Below are 21510 nucleotides of genomic sequence, written 5' to 3'. Positions count from 1 at the left end.
CCTAGACAAGTTGTCAGCTATGGGGTTCTCAGCTCCTTTTCTATCAGTAATATGTAAATCAAATTCTTATATCAAGAGAACCCACCTAATGAGTCTAGGTTTAGCATTTTTCTTTTCCATAAGATATTTTATAGCAGCATGATCAGTGTGAACAATTACTTTGGAATCAACAATATAAGATCTATTTATCACAAGCAAACACAACTGCTAAAAATTCCTTTTCAGTAGTAGCATAATTTCTTTGGGCACTGTCTAGAGTTCTACTAGCATAATGAATAACATATAATTTTTTATCAACTCTTTGTCCTAAAACAGCACCAACAGCATAATCACTAGAATCACACATGATTTCAAAAGGCAACTTCCGGTCAGGTAGTTCAACAATAGGTGCAGTAGTTAAGGCTTTCTAAGTGTTTCAAAGGCTTCTACACAATCATCATAAAAAACAAATGGAACATTCCTTTTGTAAAATATTTGTAAGAGGCCTAGAATTTAGAGAAGTCTTTAATAAACCTCCTATAGGAACCAGCATGACCGAGAAAACTACGAATACCGCTAATATCTCTAGGACACGGCATTTTCTCAATTGCATCAACTTTTGCTTTATCCACCTCAATACCTCGTTCAGAAATTTTATGTCCCAAGACAATACCTTCATTGACCATAAAATGGCACTTCTCCTAATTCAAGACAAGATTAGTTTGCTCACATCTATGCAAAACTCGATCAAGGTTGCTTAAGCAATCATCAAAAGAAGTTCCGTATATGGAAAAGTCAACCATGAAAACCTCAACAATCTTTTCACAAAAATCAGAGAATATAATAGTCATACATCTTGGAAAGGTAGCAGGTGCATTGCATAAACCAAAAGGCATACGTCTATAAGCATAAGTTCCAAAAGGACAAGTAAAGGTGGTTTTCTCTTGATCAGGTTGTGAAACAGGTATCTGAGAAAAACCAGAATATCCATCAAGAAAACAAAAATGTGTGTGCTTAGATAGTCTTTCTGGCATTTGATCAATAAAAGGCAAAGGGTAATGATCTTTTCTAGTTGCTTTATTTAATTCTCTGAAATCAATTATATTCTATAGCCAGTAACAATTCTCCGTGGAATAAGTTCATTTTTATCACTAGGGACAACAGTAATACCTCCCTTCTTAGGGACACAATGAACATGAATTACCCATCTACTATCAGCTATGGAATAGATTATACCTGCTTCCAGAAGTTTTAGTATTTCAGTTCTTACCACTTCTTTCATCTTAGGATTCAAACGTAGTTGATGATCAACAACAGGTTTAGCATCAGGTTCCATATTAACCTTGTGCTGACAGAGAGTGGGACTAATGCCCTTAAGATCATCAAGAGTATATCCAATAGCAGCTCGGTGCTTCTTCAAAATTTTCAATAATCTTTCTTCTCCATGTTCTGAAAGGTTAGCACTAATAATAACATGATATATCTTTTTCTCATCAAGATAAGCATATTTCAATGTGTCAGTCAATTGTTTTAACTCAAACACAGTATCACCTTTAGGTGGAGGAGGACCTCCTAGAATTTCAATAGGAAAATTGTGTTTAAGCAGAGGTCGCTGTTCAAAGAAAGGTTTATCTATTTCAATTCTTTCATGCATATGCATATCATTTTCATGGTCTAGCAAATATTGTTCTAGTGGATCAGTAGGAGGCACGGCAATAGAAGCAAGACCAATTATTTCATCCTTATTAGGTAATTCTTTTCTAGGAGGTTGTCTATTAAACTTGGAGAAATTAAATTCATGAGACTCATCACCAAAGCTAACACTGACAGTTTGTTTATGACAATCTATAGTAGCATTGACAGTGTTTAAGAAAGGTCTACCAAAGATAATTGAACAAAAGTCATCTTGTGGGGAACCAACTAGAAAATCAGTAGGATATTTTATTTTCCCATACAAGACTTCAACATCTCTAACAATCCCAAGTGGGGTGATGGTGTCTCTATTAGAAATTTTAATAGTAACATCTATGTCTTCTATTTCAGCGGGTGTTATGTCATTCATAATTTCTTGGTATAAGGTAAAAGGAATAGCACTCACGCTAGCACCTACATCACATAAACCATGATAACAGTGATCTCCTATTTTGACTGAGACAACAGGCATGCCAACAACAGGTCTATGTTTATCTTTTTCATCGGGTTTAGCAATTCTAGCAGCTTCATCACAGAAGTAAATAACGTGCCCATCAATATTTTCAACCAGGAGATCTTTAACCATAGCAACACTAAATTCTACTTTGATTTGTTCAACAGGTTTAGGTGCTCTAATATTACTTTTGCAAACCACAATTGAAACCCTAGCATGTTCCTTTATCCTAACAGGGAAAGGTGGTTTTTCAATATAAGCAGTAGGCACAACTGGGTCAACATTGTAAATAATAGTTTCATCTTTAACTACAACTGGTTCTTTAATTTCTTCTTCAATAGGGGGATGATATTTACCACTTCTCCTTAGGGAGGTCAACATGAGTAGCAAAAGATTCACAAAAGGAGGCTACTATCTCAAAGTCAAGTCCATATTTAGTGCTAAACTTGTGAAATGCATTGGTATTCATAAAAGATTTAACACAATCAAACTCAAGCTTAATACCTGACTCTTTACCTTCGTCGAGTTCCCAATCTTCAAAGTTGCATTTAATTCTTTCTAAAAGATCCCACCTAAATTCAATAGTCTTCTTCATAAAAGAACCAGTACAAGAAGTATCGAGCATGGATTGATCATCATGAGAAATCTGAGCATAAAATACCGAATGATAATTTCTCTCGAGAGCTCATGATTGGGGCATGAATATAACATTGACTTAAGCCTCCCCCAAGCTAGAGCAATACTTTCTCCTTCACGAGGCCAAAAATTATATATGTAATTCCGATCACGATGAACTAGATGCATAAGATACATTTTTTGGTGAAATTCCAATTTCAATCGATTCCAATTCCAAGATTCAATATCATCGTTTAGCCTATACCATGTTAATGCTTTTTCCTTCAAAGATAAAGGGAAAACCTTCTTCTTAGCTTCATCTCCGGATAAACCTACAAGCTTAAATAATACACAAATTTCATCCACATATATCAAGTGCATATCAGGATGTTCAGTTCTATCTCCTGCATAAGGATTAGCTAGCAGTTGTTCTATCATACCCGAAGGAATTTCATAACCAATATTTTTAGTAGGTGCAGTAGGTTGAGGGGCAACTAATTGTGGTTCCGATCGAGGTGAAGATACCCCGAACAAACCCCTCAAAGGATGGTTCTCCATAGTAACAAGTAACAATAAATTTCAGCATGTAGTAATAGTTTTTCCTTACCGATTTCCACTTACCAAGAGCGCTTCACTCCCCGGCAACGGCGCCAGAAAAGAGCCTTGATGACCCACAAGTATAGGGGGACAATCATAGTCCTTTCGATAAGTAAGAGTGTGTAACCCAACGAGGAGTATAAGGAAATGACAAGTGGTTTTCAGTAAGGTATTTTCTGCAAGCACTGAAATTGTTGGTAACAGGTAGTTTGATAGCAAGATAATTTGTAACGAGCAAGTAACATTAATGGTAAATAAAGTGCAGCAAGGTAGCCCAATCCTTTTGTGGCCAAGGACAGGCCAAAACGGTCTCTTATGATAAGCAAAGCGTTCTTGAGGGTACACGGGAATTTCATCTAGTCACTTTCATCATGTTGGTTTGGTTTGTCGCCCCTTTGATAAGTTTATATGTGGGTGGACCGGTGCTTAGGTGTTGTTCTTACTTGAACAACCCTCCTACTTATGATTAACCCCCTCGCAAGCATCCGCAACTACGAGAAAAGTATTAAGATATAATCTAACCATAGCATTAAACTTTTGGATCCAATTCGGTCCCTTACGAAGTAGCGCATAAACTAGGGTTTAAGCTTCTGTCACTCTAGCAACCCATCATCTAATAAATACTCCACAATGCATTCCCTTAGGCCTAAATATGGTGAAATGTCATGTAGTCGACGTTCACATGACACCACTAAGGGAATCACAACATACATATCATCAAAATATCAAACACATATCAAGATCACATGATTACTTGCAACAAGATTTCTCCCATGACCTCAAGAACAAAAGTAACTACTCACAAATGATAATCATGCTCAAGATCATAGGGGTATTAAATAGCATAATGGATCTGAACATATAATCTTCCACCAAATAAACCATAAGTACAAGATGTAATCAACACTACTAGTCACCCACAAGCACCAATCTGAGGTTCCGGTACAAAGATTGAACACAAGAGATGAACTAGGGTTTGAGAGGAGATGGTGTTATTGAAGATGTTGATGGATATTGCCCTCCCCAAGATGGGAGAGTTGTTGGTGATGATGATGACGATGATTTCCCCCTCCGGGAGGGAAGTCTGCCGGAGGGCAAAAGTGCTCCTGCCCAAGTTCCGCTTCGAGATGGCGGCGCTCCGTCCCAAAAGTCCTCTCCTTATTTTTTCTGGGTCAAAATGACTTATATACCAGAAGAGGGGCACCGGAGGTGGGCCGAGGAGGGCACAACCCACCAGGGCGCACCTGGCCTACCTGGCGCGCCCAGGTGGGTTGTGCCCACCTGGTGGTCCCACCTCTTGTAGTTATTTGCTCCAATATTCATCATATATTCCAAAACAATTCTCCGTACATTTTCAGCTCATTTGGGGATGTGCAGAATAGGTAACTCTGACGTAGCTTTTTCAGGTCCAGAATTCCAGCTGTCGGCATTCTCCCTCTTTGTGTAAACCTTGCATATTATGATAGAAAAGGCATTAGAATTACTCCATAAAGCATTATTATACATAAAAACATTATAAATAACAGTAGGAAAACATGATGCAAAATGGACGTATCAATAACCTAGATCGACACAGAACTAGCTCCAATTTATCAATGTAATGTAGGCATGTATTCCGTATATAGTCATACGTGCTTATGGAAAAGAACCTGCATGACATCTTTTGTCCTACCCTCCCGTGGCAGCGAGGTCCATAAGGAGACTAAGGGATATTAAGGCCTCCTTTCAATAGAGAACCGGAACAAAGCATTAGCACTTAGTGAATACATGAACTCCTCAAACTACAGTAATCACCGGAAAGAATCCCAATTATTGTCACCTTGAGGTATGTAGATCATAACTCGTAATAGGTGCATATAACTTGCAAGATAGGATCAAGAACACAAATATATTCATGAAAAGATAATAGGTTCAGACTGAAATCATGGCACTCGGGCATTAAGCATAGCAAAGTCATAACAACATCAATCTCAGAACATAGTGGATACTAGGGATCAAGCCCTAACAAAACTAACTCAATTACATGATAAATCTCATCCAACCCATCACCGTCCAACAAGCCTATGAAGGAATTACTCACTCCCGACGGTGAGCATCATGAAATTGGTGATGGAGGAAGGTTGATGATGACGATGGCGACGGGTTCCGCCCTCTGGAGCCCCGAACGGACTCCAGATCAGCCCTCCCGATGAACAACAGGAGGTGGCGGCGGCTCCGTATTGTAAAATGCGATGAATCCTTCTCCCTGAGTTTTTTCTTGGCGAATAGGTATATATGAAGTTGGATTTATGGTTGCCGGAGGTCCAGGGGGCCCACAATGTCACCAGGCGCGCCCTAGGGGGTGGGCGTGCCTCCCGAGCTTGTGGCTCCGGGGTGGCTCCCTCTGGTATCTTTTTTCGCCAGTATTTTTTACATATTCCAAAAATATTCTCCATAAATATTCAGGTCAATCCGAGAACTTTGATTTATGCACAAAAACAACACCATGGCAATTCTGCTAAAAACAACGTCAGTCCGGGTTAGTTCCATTCAAATCATGCAAATTAGAGTCCAAAACAAGAGTAAAAGTGTTTGGAAAAGTAGATACGATGGAGACGTATCACCGGACAAAAGAGAAGAGAAATAAGTTGACCCAACCGGACACCTCAAAGCCTCCTTAAATGCTCGAGATGTCGGGCACCCCTCATATTGCCCTCATATATGAGATGAGTAGGAGGAGTGCACGGGCGAGTCCGGCCAGTGGTCGTGCGTCCGCCACATAGGATTTGGTCCACCATAAAGCATAATTTTCTTTCTTTTCTTTCTCTCTCCTTCTTTATCAATCACATGCATGTGACCGGAGGTGTAGGGGAAAATGAGAAATATGGCTGCATGGACGGACAAATAGGGAGTCAAAACGGACACACTCGGACACTAACCGGGTGTGTCCGCGGATATTAGTGCAACTCCAACGTGCTGACCCAAACGGACGCGCGGTTTGTTCGCTTTTTGTTCATTTGGGTCAGCGTGTCCGCCCCCTTCCGCGTTTGGGTTGGCAGTGCGTAGACGGATTTTTGTCCGGCGTGGTTGGTATGCGGCCTATTTTTGCTCTTTTGCGTACATATAAAAATGCCCAAATTCACATAATTCTAGCAAATTCAAATATCTCATAGTTTCTTTTTTGGGGGTAAATATCTTGTAGTTTCACAACCAAATAACATCACATAGTTTATAAGCCAAATAAAATTTAAATTGTCACAAATACATTCGAAAGAAAAAGTAGACAATACATCTATTGGTTGCAAATGTGAGCCTACCTATGCTCAACCAGACTACGCAATGGCCGCTCTCTCTATTGTGATTCAACGGCAGAGACGAGGGACTTGTGTGGACGTTGGAGTGTTGCGACGGTGGTGAAAACAGTCACCCAACCCCAGAGTATGGGGCAGTCGAGAGGTGGCGTGCTGCTGGGGGAGGTATCTGAGTGCGGGCGGCCAGCCTGGGGAACTGGGCGGCGGCAGCGAGGAGGGGCAGCTGGGTGTGGTGGCGGACGATGGCAGAAAGGGGAAAATAGCCAATGTGCCACCGACTGGCGAGCCAGGACGAAGACAAGGGCGAGCGTTGCGCGCATCCGCGGCTTGTCCGCGGCGACGCAAATGCGACCCAAAATTGGGCCTGAAATGAGTCGCACGCGGACAAAAACGAACGCTGGTTCATTTGCGTCGACGTGTTGGGCCGGCTTTTGTGTCTGTTTCGATCTAAACGAACACGCGTGGACATCACGTTGGAGTTGGAGTTGCTCTTAGAGCATCTCCAATAGATGATGTAGATCCAAAAATAACTAACTTTTACATCTCCAGGCCCAAAACCCCCTCTCCAACAGGTGATGTGGATGCAAAAAAAATTACATCTTCGTCTCTTGGGATGTAAAATACAACACCTCACGATGTAAATTTGCATCACCATCTATAGAAGATATAAAAACGGCGGCCACGCGCCAACCGCCTTCATTTCATTTCCGTTCGCCCGACTGCCGCCCACCTGCTCGTTGGTGATTTTCACCCTAAAACGTGCCGCCATCGCCCGTCGGCCCATCCCCGACCCCGCCGCCTATCCCCGTCGCCATAGCCGCCGCCGACCCGCAAATTTGAGTCTGCCAGGCCGACTACTGCCCGCCTCCGACGCTGGCGATTTGTGCCTGGAAAAGTCGTCGCCGCCGCCCGTCGGTCCATCCCCGACCCTGTCGTGACCCAGCTGCCTATCGCTGCCCATCCCTGCCACCACCGCACCGCTACTCCACCCGCACGCTGCGAATCGACCGTATTTTTTCCCGCCCCACTGACACCGTTTCCGCCATCGCCGCCGCCAGTACCCGTCCACCAAGCACCCGCCCATCCACCACCGCACCGCCGCTCCACCCGCACGCTGCGAATCGGTTGTATTTTCCGCCGCTCCACTGCCGCCGCCAGGTTCGTCCCCGCTGCTGTTTCCGCCATTGCCGCCGCTCATCCGTCACTGCCAAGCCACCGCCCAACCCACACACCCACCACCGCTCCGCCGCATAACTTTTGCCCCGCAGCTGCCGCCCCGATTCGAGCACCGCGTTATGGCTGCCGCCGCTCCGCCGCCCCAATCATCTCCATTTGCATAATCTATTGGAGTTGCACTTTTACATCACACATAATCTTTTGGAGTTGCCTCTTTTTTTAAAGATGTAAAATGCATTTTTTGAAGATGGAACTGTTTTACATCTCCAAATTTGCATTTTCTTTTGGACATGATTTTAGAGGGGCCAAATTTACCCAGTCCGGTTTCAGATGCTCTCATTTCTTTTGGATTAGTTTGAATTACATACCACATATGTCACGTGGTTCCAGATGCTCTCGTGTCACCAAAATGACGCACCTGAACTCCAACAAGGCAAGAATCATCTGCTTTCTCCGCCTAATCCCTGCGTGCCAGCACACAGCTGGGCAGCTCACAGCTAGGATCACACGACTCCAGCCCCCAAATCCAACGGCTCCGCAGTCCGCACCAACCCCTCCCCCTCGCCCCAACCGCCGCCCTCCTCGCCCCCACCGGAAGAGCTGCCCCCTCCCGCAACCGGGCGGATCCCGCTAGGCGGGGCCGGAGATCCAGCAGCCGCCATGGCGGCGAGCGACGTGCCCATGAGCCCCGAGCTCGAACAGGTCGACGGCGAGATCCAGGACATCTTCCGCGCCCTACAGTGAGCCAGATCTCCCTACCTTTTTTTTTTGCTCGCCGCAATGCTGCTGTTTCTTGAAACTTTTTAGGAGTACCAATTTCGTTCGTGTCTGTTCTGCAAAAGTAAAAAAGAAGGTTTACTGGCATCAGATTTCGCATGCCCGTGCTCAGACTATGGCTGGTTGCTTCCCGTGCTGGGTTGGTTGATTCTGAATTTCTGATGGGCGGTGGTTGTTTGCTGCAGCAATGGGTTCCAGAAGATTGACAAGATGAAGGACTCCAACAGGCAGTCCAAGCAGCTGGAAGAACTCACTGGGAAGATGAGGGAGTGCAAGCGGTAGGTCTTGGTGTTGAAGACGGCTATTGCTGTTCCTACTTGAGCATGCAATTTCAGATCTTCTGCGTGTGGCATGATGAAATTTTGCGGTCTCTTTACCTGGAGAATGTACCACTCCGAATTCTCATACCATGTCTTAATTCTAGTAAATATGCCCGCGACTTCTTGCAGCTTAATCAAGGAATTTGATCGTGTACTCAAAGATGAGGAGAAAAGGAATACTTCTGAGGTCAACAAACAGCTAAATGACAAGAAGCAATTTATGGTTCGTGGTTTCCTTCATTCCTGTCTTTGTTGTGTCATGTTCCACACATGTATAATTTGTACCTTTGTGTGTTATGGCAGATCAAGGAGTTGAATTCGTATGTCACCATGAGGAAGACGTGAGTACACATTTTTTTTTATGCTGTCTATAGATTTGAAGGATGTAATTTCGCAAAAAATCACTGATAAACCACATATTCTTAAATTTCATATATACACCTCCTGAAACTGCAATGTCTTCCGTCCCATTGTAAATCTCGTGGTGCTAATAGATGTGCTCTTCGGTCGTCATGGTGTTGCAGGTACCAAAGTAGCCTTGGTAACAAGAGGATTGAACTATTCGATGCTGGTAATGACCAGGTAGCTGAAGATAATGTTCAAATGGCATCAGGTAAAATTAAGTAATAGTCCCTCTGTCCCATAATATAAGAGCGTTTTTGACACTACAGTGGTGTCAAAACCGCTCTTATATTATGGGACGTAGGGAGTATAATTTTGTGTTATTATTAATCTTCTCATGAAATGTTAACATTCTCATCCAAGTACCTCGTTATTTTTTGCAGAAATGTCAAATCAACAACTTATTGATTCTGGAATGAAACAAATGGACCAAACAGACCAAGCTATTGAGCGTTCGAAAATGGTGCACTGCAAACTTTCACTTTCTTTTGTTGTTCACTCTTTCATAAGTTACTTTTACAGAAGAGTCGGAATGAAAGGAAATTTACAGAAATTTGTTGTTGTAGGTTGTTGCACAAACTGTTGAAGTTGGAGCTCAAACTGCTACAACTCTAACACAGCAAGTAAGTTTTCTGGAACAATGAAATTGGATGTTTCTTGATTTCAAGTATGTTCCGAATGGTAGTTCGGAAACTATATAGCGCCCTTTTAATGCCTAAGGGATAGTTCAACTGTGGTTCCTATTCCATTTCTCCATTTCAAGTATATTCACAACACCTCTGTAAACCAAAGGCAACATCCCTCCAGTTCCTTTATACTCAAGGAACTGTAAGGTGTATCGATCAATCTGTATTTTCCAGAGAAAACCGCAAAACCAGAACCAGTGGATCTGTTTAAACTGGAGACTGTTTTCAGGATAGCTTTGTAAAACCCAAGTAGGATGTGTAAACCTTACTTAAAGAATCTTGTTTATCGCTCTATTATAAGTTGTGGTTTGAAGTTCAGCTTTTATGAGCTTTACCTACCAATGGTGCCATACCCTAGTTCTCATAAGTTATCTATCATTTTTCAGACTGACCAAATGAAGAGAATTGGCAATGAGCTAGATTCCGTTCACTTCTCATTGAAGAAGGCCAGTCAAATGGTGAAAGAGATTGGTCGTCAGGTTCTCTCTCCCTGTCCTTACATGTCTTTGTTTGGTATATGTGAAGAGACAATGGCTGAGACTTGCAATATCTGTTGTCGCAGGTTGCAACTGACAAATGCATCATGGGGTTTCTGTTTTTGATAGTTTGTGGTGTGATTGCGATCATTGTTGTCAAGGTATGATATGCACTGTGTTAGTATTTGTATTGGGTATGAGTAGGATTAGTTGTTTTAGAGGCTGTGGCTGGTTAAGGAACAAGCCCTCCATGCTTACATGTTCAACTAAAAGTCAAGTTCCTCTAGAGAATGGAAATACGTGTACTGTCAGTTGAGTTAGCTGCTGCAATTAGCTCGTTTCCTGACAAGAGTATACATTGGAGATAAAATGTCGGATGAAAAAGGGGGGATAATGAAATTTTGTGCACATTCAGTGGTGGAGTCAGCTGCTGCACTTAGCTAATTTCGTGATAAGAGGATGCAGAGAAAATGTGCAATGAAAAAGTGGGGACAACTTAGTCAGTAAAGTTAGAACAAAATGACTTTGCATCAATTTTGGGAAATAAAGGAGGCAAAGCAAAATCCCCTTTGGTAGTTTGGTGGAGATACAAATGACTCCTGCACCTATCTAAATTCTTGATAAGAATATGATTGGAGATAAAGAGTCCCATGACACGTGCCATCGCATGCATACTTGCTTTGTCCCAAATTGGCAAAACAAAATTTGATTGATTTTGATTTTACAACACTTGTTTTCCTACTTGCAAATGATAATCTGACCTTGTCTTCTCCCAGATCGTCAACCCGCATAACAAGAGTATCCCAGACATCCCGGGACTGGCGCCTCCTGCACCTCCTGCGCAGAACCGGAAGCTACTATCCGTAGATCCTTTCAGAATGCTCTGAGCATTCACGAATGGAAGTCTCATGCCGTGCAGGTCTCTCGCTCTGAAGCCAAAAACACACGATGTCAACTGTTCAATTGGTGCTTGCTTGTACATTATCCCCGTATGTAATTTTCTTTGATTGGTTCATTCTTTCCACATTGGTTGCTGTTAGCTTCGGATTGTTAGTAGCACTTCGGTTGTGTGGTCTTTAAATTGCCTGGCTTTCTTGGTTGTGTACATGCGTCAGTGGTGACCAGTGAGAGTTATGCGATAAATGTTTGCTCGTATACCTTCCTAAAACCAGCCGAGTCTATTCATTATGAGCATGTGAATGTTGTCCATCCATTATCCTGGTCTTGTGAGCATGTTTCAGTAATTCATTTTGCTGCTGAAATGCTTTGTCAGATCCCAGTTCTGGTGGCAAGATCTGACAAGTATAGGTGTAAATCGAAGAAGAAATCGGGGATAAGCTGGCTGAATCAAGGTGCCAGATTTGTATTAAAGTATTTGTAATGTATATATGTTCTAGGTCTAGGTATTGGGGAATAATTCTCGATACTTATTCAACCACAACCTGGCTGTTATATAGGTCCAACTTTAACTTAAGGTGAGAGTAACGAAAATTGCTTTTGGTGGCCGAGCTCCATGTAGGTCGGTTTTTAAAAAGTTCAAAATTCATATTTTTACATATCAAAAAAACTGAAAAAACATACAGATATACATGGAGGCGTAAAACACATGTGTGTAAATTTTCAGGATGAAATACATTGAAATGAGGGCTATGCAAAAAAAAAAACCGAGGCCTTTCGGCACATGATTGTTCATCCCCCAAATCGCATTTCAAGGTATTTCATCCTGAAATTTTACACACATACACATCACATCCTTGCATACTTGTACGACTTTTTTGAAACTAGAATGTTTGAATTTTGAATTTTTCAAACATTTCGGCCTCCATGGAGGCCGAGCTCCAAAACGCCCCACTATAGTTCTTGTGTCTTGAGCAATCTCAAGCCGTCGAGCGAGGTTTAACCCGAGCGCTGATGGCCATCCGATTCCACAAACCGTTTTCAGAACTGATACAGCTAACTGAAGAAACTCGACGTTTTGTGGGTCAGGTTCTGACATGCTTGCTCCCTGAAGTACATTCATTTTGTTGCTGAATGGTTGCAGCTGCATATAGCAGCCATATTACATAGTTGGACAGCAAGCTCTCTTGCATGCCATGTGGGGATGAACAAACATGTGTGTTTGATCTCTAGTGCCCACCACATTCCTAAACCCTAAACCCCAAGCCAACAAAATGGTTAGTCGACGGGGGGATGCAACTACAGGGGGGACGCGGAGTTTCTGCACCCGAGCTCAAATGAGCTCGGGTGAACAGTAAAATCAAAACTAAATAAAAAAAAATAAAAAATCCAATTTTTTTTGGGAGAAACATTGACCAAAGTTCTAAGTGCTTGCAAAAATTCATCATGAAATCACATTCCTAGAAGGCATGGCAAAAAAAACAAAAACAATACTCTGAAAAAGCTACTTTCAAAAGCATTTTGAAGCACTGAATTTGTTTTTTTTTGCCACGCCTTACAGGAATGTGATTTCATGATGATTTTTTGCAGGCACTTAGAACTTTTGTCAATGTTTCTCTCAAAAAAAAATTTGGAATTTTTGAAATTTTTTTGATTTTTTTTCGATTTTACTGTTCACCAAGCTCAAATGAGCTCGGGAGCAGAAAGGCACTTTCGCTACAGGGGAGGCATTGCTGAGGGTCGCACATTCTCCTCTTCCAACAGCAGATCCCTGAAAATGGGATCAGCAAGGCAATCTCTAGCAGAACCGCACGAGGAAAGCCGTTTCTTGAACGACCGGAGCTCTCTCTCGTCTGTGGAGTTGCACGCCTATCAAAGTGTTCACAGAGTTAGAGAATCTGGCAAATTTGACCTCCCGGGATTTAACAAAACCGATGTGAATTCCTGAGTGGTCAGAAAAGTAGCGACTCACCTCGTATTTCTTCTGTAGCACAATATCCACAAGGTAAATTAGCCAGACGACATTTGTCTTTGGGAAGCTGCAATAACACAGGTACATGATCAGCACATGTCATGTCAGCAAATTTTGCAGTTCAGAAGAAATAGCTAATTAATTTGTAATTCCTATCCTGAGCATTTTTTTGTTCCATTTGATAGTTAATTATGCATTTATGCACAATATTTTTGCAACTGAAGAACCAAGATGGTCATTTATGTTCCATTACAAACAAGGAAGAATTTTGGCGAAGAAAAGTCTGCTGTGATATGCAAATTTACCTGCCTTCCCAGCATTCCTTGGTAATTTGTTTCATCTTGCGATAAGTTTCTGCCTGCATATATGAGAACCATGCATTACAATAGCTCAAAAGGGTTTATCATGGTAATCTGAATATTAATCATCTGAAAACCTGCTTGTCTCCTTTTGGTCCTTTAAATAAGTCAGGGTCCTCAGACAGGTCAAGAAAGAGAATGGCATTCCCTACAGATTGACATTACAAAGGTAAAAGATTATCAAGGTATCAGAAACATACGGGGAGCCATACGTCTTCAATGTTCTATCATCACATTGCTTTAGGGGAAGGCTATTGCATTTGATATACTCCCTCCGTCCGAAAAAGTTTGTCCCAAACTTGTCCCTCAAATGGATGTATCTAGCACAAACTTGTCCCAAACTTTGTCCCTCAAATGGATGTATCTAGCACTAAAGTGCTAGATACATCCATTTGAGGGACAAGTTTTTTCGGACGGAGGGAGTACAACTTTAAACTTTTTATGAAGCCAACGTTATCCTGGTGACTGGTTCTAAACATGTTATCCTGGTGATGCCCACTTCGTTCATGAATTTCAACTGCATTATGCAGTCAAACGTTGTATTTGTAAGACCCATTAGGGGAACAAGGGATACTGGGTCCAGCAAGTATTTGTAAATTTCATTTTACTATTGTACAATTTGGCTTTCCTATGGCCGAGATAGTAGTATGATTCTCACAGCTCGCAAATGTATTAGAAAAACTTAACCGATTTCACTTTTTTGCATAGTTCTAGGAAACTTAATCCATATCATAATGTAAATCACAGAGCAATCAAAAATTGCACAAAGAGAATAAGCACAGTGTAGTTCTAGGAATCCTAATCCATATCAAAAGGTAGATTGCAGAGCAGTCAAAAATTGCACGAAGAAAATAAGCACAATGTATTCTGACCAAAAAGTCAATGTAAGCACCTGTATTGATCCGAGAAAGAGTGAAGTCAATTATGGAGATGGTCAAACCAAAAGTTCTAGCACGAATCCTCTTCCCTTGAAGAGTGATGCTCATTGTATGATCCTTGTTTGACATTTCATCACGAGCCAAAAGAATATTACCCCTGCCATGCACCTTATGGTGGTAAGTGACCATTAATAGCTAACACTGCATATCAACGAGAAAGAATAAAGTGGAATCCTAGGCTAGACATGAATGAGAAGCAGCATTGAAAGGACAAACCAATGCAAATCTCGATGTTCAAATTCGCAGGCACTCTCAGCTACAGCTAAGGAGGCAGTAACCTGCATCAAGGATGTTAATTTAGTTATGCTAGCAACTTTGTAGTTCAAGTAAGAATGTAGTTTAGGAAAGGCCAAGTGCATACTTGAAGCAGTAGACTGCGAGCCTCATTATAGTCGAGTAAAGCGAATTTTTCAAGGTCTCTTCCACCATCTGCTTGTACAAAGATAATATAATGCTGAAACAAAAGTTACATGTGTGAGGGTAGGTAATTAAGGAAGCATGGTTCTCAGTCCTCACTGATGCGCCAACACGAGTAAATGATAAGTGGTCTATTTGATCTAAATTCTTACCTGATCGTTTGAAAAGTCCTTTGGATGATCATTCTCAGATTCATGTTTGGAATCCCAATCTTCCCAAGCACTAATCAGTGAAGGGTCATATGGTCCCTTACAAACCCAAAAGCTGCAAATACGCAAAAGTGAGGACCATTTATGATTTCATACTAACTGTTATGCATGATCCTGCACAGACAGAATCAAACATCTTACATGTTGTATCACATAGGCTTCATCAATTTTTTGTGGTTCTAGAAAACACCGAGTTGTAACATTTTAAAGGGATATAACATACAAATTCTTCAGACGAGTGCTATGGTATGTTTGGATGGTGGCCAAAACCCGCCACACCAATTCTTTGTTCTGCCAATACTTCTTTGTCTACCCTAGTTCATTTTTCTTTCCAAGGTTGGCCAACTTATGGGCAAGCAAAAGCTTCACCGCATTTTGGGTAGCCAACTAAGTAGTAGGGCAAGCTTGGGCTCAAACATACCACCCTATATGTGTAGTAATTCTGGTAAAAGAAACGTGTGCAGTAAATATGTGCGCATTTTTTTCCACGGAAAGAGACATACTCTTTAGTTTCAATGAAGCCATCGCATGAATGGTCTTTTCCTTTATCTCCCTGGTCCGTTCTCAAATTATTTAGTGTTAGACAAAGCAAAGCTTCCTCAAGTACTTCTTCCGATTTCTACAAAACAGAACCATCTAATGAGTAGCACAACATTTCAGAGTTGAGAACAACACAAATGAATGAAAATAAACCTTCTGGGTCTCTCCATTGACCAATGAATCCCCATCGAAGGGTACCACTTTACAGACAGTGCTTCCAGCCCTGTAGGCCTCGCCATAAGTTCCTTCACCAAGCTTCACTATGCTGTCTAACTTGCTGCTTTCACAAATATCTTTGTCAATTGATAAATAAAAGCAACAGTGCAGGTAAAAAAAGTTAACTCATTTTAACATGTTATGACAAACTGATCTTTTTTCAGTTGCCCAAAAAACAGAGTAACGACAAATTTATGTGGAAGGTTGAAATACCTACCAGTAAGCAGAAAAAACATCTGCTAAAGTAGCTGGTGCAGATTGCCTGCAAACCATGAGAAGTTGTGCAAAGGCAGTCAGAGCTTCACCACTTGATGAGGGAATGCTGGTGCGGGGGGGTTCCTCAATGTTAAGCTCACTAAAGGACGTGACAATGCTGGTTTCGCCTGCAATGTTCTTTGTACTCTCATTAGTGTATCCTGAAAGGATTGTCCTTCTTGTTGGGTGCATCCCTGACCCTCTGTCTTTTTCAGGTGTCCTATAACCTTTTTCAGGATAGTTTTCTGTACTGCAGTTACTGATGACTGATGGGATAAGTGGGGTCTCCATGATATCAAACAATTGATTGGATGCTGCACATCTTGCAAGCTTGAAGATTTTCCACCTCTCCAATATTGCAGGCAGATCATGCACAATGAGACTCTGCTCCATCCCTCCTGCCCATGTGCCAAAGTTCTTGGGCGAAGGGCTCTCTTCCATCAGCTCAAAAGCATCGACTTCTTCAAAATAAGCCTTTTCTTTACTCAAGTCGGGTGGCCCTCCAAGAGGTTTTTTCTGATAAAAGAGAAGCAAGCTTAGAAGGCAAACAACTTTAACATTATCAGTAAGTACGCCTGAAAAATGTTAGCCGCACCACTCTGTTACACGGTTTTGGTGGTCGTTTGAGTGCTCTGCAGAGTTTCTGTTGAGGCTGAAGATTTGTCCCGGGTGCAAAAAATATACTTTCCCGCCCTCTATCAAGTTTCACCAAACAATGTCAGAGGTAAAAAGAGATCTATAGCACTAAATTTCAGTAATTAAAATGGGGAAAATCCTCACGAAGCAAACAAAGGAGACAATGCACATGGAAACAAACACTCTCCACCCTCATGTATTCTATTGTGAATGACATGTTACAGGCTGAGAGAATGCCAGGTTTAGCTTACTACACTCCAATTTGGTTGATGCAGCAAAATGCTAACAGGAAGTAAGCCTAACTCAGTTGAGTGGGGGAGTGAATGCACAATCAGACCCAGGTTCAAGATGCAAATTAGGGTCCTAATTCTTCTCTATCAACAGAACATGTAGTTCCTCCTGCAAGTTCCTTCAAAAAAACTCCCTCCGTCCCATAATATAAGAGCGTTTTTGACACTAGTGTAGTGTAGTGTCAAAAATGCTCTTATATTTTGGGACGGAGGGAGTACTTACGAAATTTATTTCAAAAGAACACACAACATACTTTCAGTTCAAAAGCATAATTTTCTGCAACAAAACAAAATGATTGCACCAAAAGTTTGAATCTTCATAGTTTATGCTGCCTAGGTCGCTAAAAGTTATCTTGTTTCAAAAAGGCCCATAAAACTAGCTTACTTTTGCCACTTAAGTAATTTTCTCCGTCAGTTAAACAGTAGTGATGACATCCCAAGTACCTAAGACTTGCTCCGCAGCTTAAATATCAAAACGTCAGAAAATCAAGGTAATTTCGAAGAACATACATAACAACAGAATTCATGGAACAAAAGAGGTTAAAAAAGGCATTTTTCCCCTTTTAGACTAAAGCCACTGTAAATAAGGTGGAAGTCTCCTTAAGACAAGTGTAAAACTAGTGATATAAGGGGGATCCCGCGAAGCAAAGCAATTAACAGTTGCCAGCTTCAGGTTGAGAAAAGGCACTTGAGATATCAATGACAGTAAAGTCTCTAAAACGTCTACTATTTGTTTCCAGAGGGAGTACTACATAAGATGCATTGATTCGCTAACATTGCAGCTTGAAACACATCAAACTTTTGGATTCGAACACCACAGAACCACATCAGAAAGAGATGGAAGGGGATTGCTAAAGGGAAAAACGAGAATGAAAACCTTAATCACATGCTAACTCATACGAAGGGATTGCTTTCTCTAGCTTCACTACTGAACTATCCACTGACAAAACCGACTCCACTCCTGGGACGAACAAGCCTTTCAGAAGGCCAGAAGGCTTCCCTGAGAAGCTAAGCCTCACACATAAGGCTTCCCTTATAAGCTAGCCTCCTCACCTAAGGTTCGGAGGTTGTTTCGTTGCCTACGTGGAAAAATACAAAAGTTGGCAGTACAGACAGGGTAGAGTACTGAATTGAACTCATTTACTTCCTTGTGGTACTAGTACTGACAAGACACAAAGATAAAACACAAGCAAGGACGAACTAAATACTCTTTTCATCGAGGAATAATGAGAGAGAACAGCTCATGTGATTGGCCGTGCATAAGTGTTCACGAGGGAAAACGAAATGAATAAGACAAGACCACAATCATTATAATATTCAGCAAAAATGAAAGAAAAACTTATACTGTAAAAAATGTTGAAAGGGGGCAGTAATAAAATTTTAACTTGGTATGTAGCGACGCACGACTACAGGTGGATAATGGCCGGAGGCAGCACTGGATCACGGAAGATCAACGCTTCCAGCACAGGCCAACAGCCAAACATTGAAGCACACCCACAAAATGCAACGAGATGACTGAGGCGCACCTGATGGAGAGCGACCGGTTCCAGCTGGTCCGCTTGACCGGCGCGAAGCTCGGCCGGTTCTCGACAGCCGCCGCGAAGCCGCCTCTCCTGAGCGCATCAAAAAAGCACGGCGGGATCAGCAAAACCCTAGGACCGACCAAATCCCCCGCGCCCGCCGCCGGCGGCCCCGGCACTTACGCGTCCGCGCTCCTCTGCCTCGACGCCTCCTGCGCCCGGCGGCGCTCGTACACCGCGCCAATGCGAGGCCCACCGCCGCCGCCGCCGCTGGCCAGGATCTCCGCCCACGCGTCGCCGCCGCCGCCGCGCGCGCCTGCGGGAGAGAGAGAGAGAGAGAGAGAGCGGCCGGGTTAGTGAGGGAGGCGTAGAGGGTTGGGCGCGGCCAGGGCTCGCGGTTCGTACCTTCCCGTGCCGCCACGGCCATGGGGCCTCGTCAGAGAGGAGTGAGAGCGAGGGGAATGCGGGGTTTGGAACGCAGAGCGGAAGACGAGCGTTTCAGGGTGGAGCCTGGAGCGAGCGAGTTTGAATTTTGAGTTTGGACTTCTCCGGCCGTTGCGGTGCCTCGGGACCGAACACGTGCGTGCTGGCTACTGCTTCTGTCCAAAACACTCTTTCACGAGCAGGCGTTCCAACGCTTCACCCTAATCTTTCTCTCCACTCTAATTTTAAGGTGGACCCAAAAGAATTTCTTCTCTAACTTTCTCCCTTCTATTTTAACATGCCCCCTTCCCTCCCTTCCTATTTTGACGTGGGCAGTTGAGATTTGTCTTCTGATCTCATTTCAATTTCTCCTCTTATCTTTATCTCCCTCCTGGTTATAAGGAATGCATGGTTGGATGTGCCTGCCTTATCTAGCCTAATGACGTTGTCGCAAATCGCTCGCTGGCACGGCCGCGCGCGTATTAGCATCACCCATGTTCCAAAATTCACGAGCAGGCGTTCCAACGCTTGATCCTAATCTTTCTCTCTCCCCTGATTTTAAGATGGGCCCAAAAGAATTTCTCCTCTAATCTTTCTCCCTCCTATTTTAACGTGTCCCTCCCCCCTATTTTGACGTGGGCCGTTGAGATTTGTCCTCTGATCTCCCTTCAATTTCTCCTCTTATCTCTATATCCCTCCTGGTTATAAGGAATGCATGGCTGGATGTGCCTGCCTTATCTAGCCTAATGACGTTGTCGCAAATCGCTCATTGGCGCGGCCGCACGCGGAATAGCATCGCCCCTGTTCCAAAACACTCTTTCACGAGCAGGCGTTCCAACGCTCGATCCTAATCTTTTCTCTCCCCTTTGATTTTAAGGTTGGCCCAAAAGAATTTCTCCTCTAATCTTTCTCCCTCCTATTTTAACGTGCCCCCCATCTTGATATGGGCAGTTGAGATTTGTCCTCTGATTTCCCTTCAATTTCTTCTCTTATCTCTACCCCCTCCCCCTCCTGGTTGTAAGGAATGCATGGCTGGATGTGCCTGCCTTATCTAGCCTAACGGCGTTGTCAGAAATCGCACGCTGGCGCGGCCGCGCACGGATTTGCATCGCCCCAGTTCCAAAACACCTTTTCACGAGCGGGCGTTCCAACGCTTGATCCTAATCTTCTCTCCCACCTGATTTTAAGGTGGGCCCAAAAGAATTTCTCCTCTAATCTTTGTCCCTCCTATTTTAACGTGCCCCTCCCCCCAATTTTGATGTGGGCAGTTGAGATTTGTCCTTTGATCTCCCTTCAGTTTCTCCTCTTATCTCTATATCCCTCGTGGTTATAAGGAATGCATGGCTGGATGTGTCTGCCTTATCTAGCCTAATGCCGTTGTCGCAAATCGCTCATTGGCACGGCCGCGCGCGGATTAGCATCGCCCCTGTTCCAAAACACTCTTTCACGATCAGGCGTTCCAACGCTCGATCCTAATCTTTCTCCCCCCTGATTTTAAGGTGGGCCCAAAAAGAATTTCTCCTCTAATCTTTCTCCCTCCTATTTTAACGCCCCCCCATTTTGACGTGGGTAGTTGAGATTTGGCCTCTGGTCTCCCTTCAATTTCTCCTCGTATCTCTATCTCCCTGTTGGAAATATGAGCAATTTACCCTATAATTTTATTAATAGAAATAGTAAATAAAACATGACTATTATAGTAGAGATGAAACAAATGATGTAATCTAGCGGAGTGAAGGCAAATAGCATCTACACAAGTGAAGTAGAACAGAAGCTAGAACAAGAAATTATGGCAGGATCTTAAATAGAAAGAACATGAAGACGTACGGAGCAGCGGTAGAAACACTGGTCTTGGGGTCGATGTCCTCGTCGGCCATGTCGTCGAAGAGGTTGTCAACTTCGGAGAAGAAGTCGTCGTTGGAGAAGTGGTCGTCGGTGTCCGGGGCATCCGTGAGGAACATGTTAGTAGTCGCGCGGAGCGCTCCCCAAAAACCTTATCACCCTTCTCCCATATAGAACTCAAAGAGGTAGGGTTTCGGAGGCCTACTGTCCCGACCTGCAGTGCACGCTGCAAGCCAGGATGGGGAAGATCGTAGCAGTAGCTCAGTGCTCAGGAACTCGCTGGCGAGAGGAAGATGATGTTTTGGTGTGTCTCTCTCTGGAGAGGAGTGACCTCTCTTTTATAGGCACAAGAGAAGGAAGCGAACAAGCAGCGACGTGAGGCGAAGAAAAAGAGGGAGATGAAACGAATAGCCAACAGCCGAAGGGTGCAGTGTTCATAATCAATCTCCACTACAGCAACACTTTTCAGCTCCCGCGTGACCTTTCGTATACCAATCGTGCGTGGCAAAAATTTAGACAACGGCTCGGCTCATTC

The 21510-nt window shown here is 43.1% G+C and overlaps 2 protein-coding genes across 2 annotated transcripts; one reads left to right on the top strand and one right to left on the bottom strand.

Annotated features, from left to right (window-relative positions):
- The first annotated feature begins 8267 nt into the window (after nt 1–8267).
- Nucleotides 8268–11632, top strand: LOC109762150 (novel plant SNARE 13). The gene is made up of 10 exons (XM_020320973.4): nt 8268–8543; nt 8766–8858; nt 9030–9123; nt 9204–9241; nt 9425–9513; nt 9686–9765; nt 9869–9925; nt 10375–10467; nt 10551–10625; nt 11241–11632. Exons 1-10 carry the CDS (start codon nt 8464–8466, stop codon nt 11349–11351), a joined length of 810 nt encoding a protein of 269 aa, XP_020176562.1. The 5' UTR covers nt 8268–8463; the 3' UTR covers nt 11352–11632.
- Nucleotides 11633–12466: 834 nt separating this feature from the next.
- Nucleotides 12467–19253, bottom strand: LOC109762149 (serine/threonine-protein kinase haspin homolog). Its single transcript, XM_020320972.4, has 15 exons — nt 19119–19253; nt 18897–19029; nt 18720–18806; nt 16863–16962; nt 16230–16783; nt 15950–16073; nt 15760–15875; nt 15200–15311; nt 14992–15084; nt 14847–14908; nt 14585–14727; nt 13770–13840; nt 13639–13691; nt 13334–13400; nt 12467–13230 (listed from the first exon to the last, which is right to left on the bottom strand). The coding sequence occupies exons 1-15, from the start codon at nt 19138–19140 to the stop codon at nt 13078–13080; spliced, it is 1890 nt and encodes a 629-aa protein (XP_020176561.1). The 5' UTR covers nt 19141–19253; the 3' UTR covers nt 12467–13077.
- Nucleotides 19254–21510: the final 2257 nt, after the last annotated feature.

The sequence above is a fragment of the Aegilops tauschii genome, chromosome 2 (genome assembly GCF_002575655.3).
Source record: "Aegilops tauschii subsp. strangulata cultivar AL8/78 chromosome 2, Aet v6.0, whole genome shotgun sequence".
In the NCBI taxonomy this organism is placed as follows: Eukaryota; Viridiplantae; Streptophyta; class Magnoliopsida; order Poales; family Poaceae; genus Aegilops; species Aegilops tauschii.
Note: the sequence above shows the minus strand (reverse complement) of the source record. Positions and strands in the feature narration are given on the sequence as shown.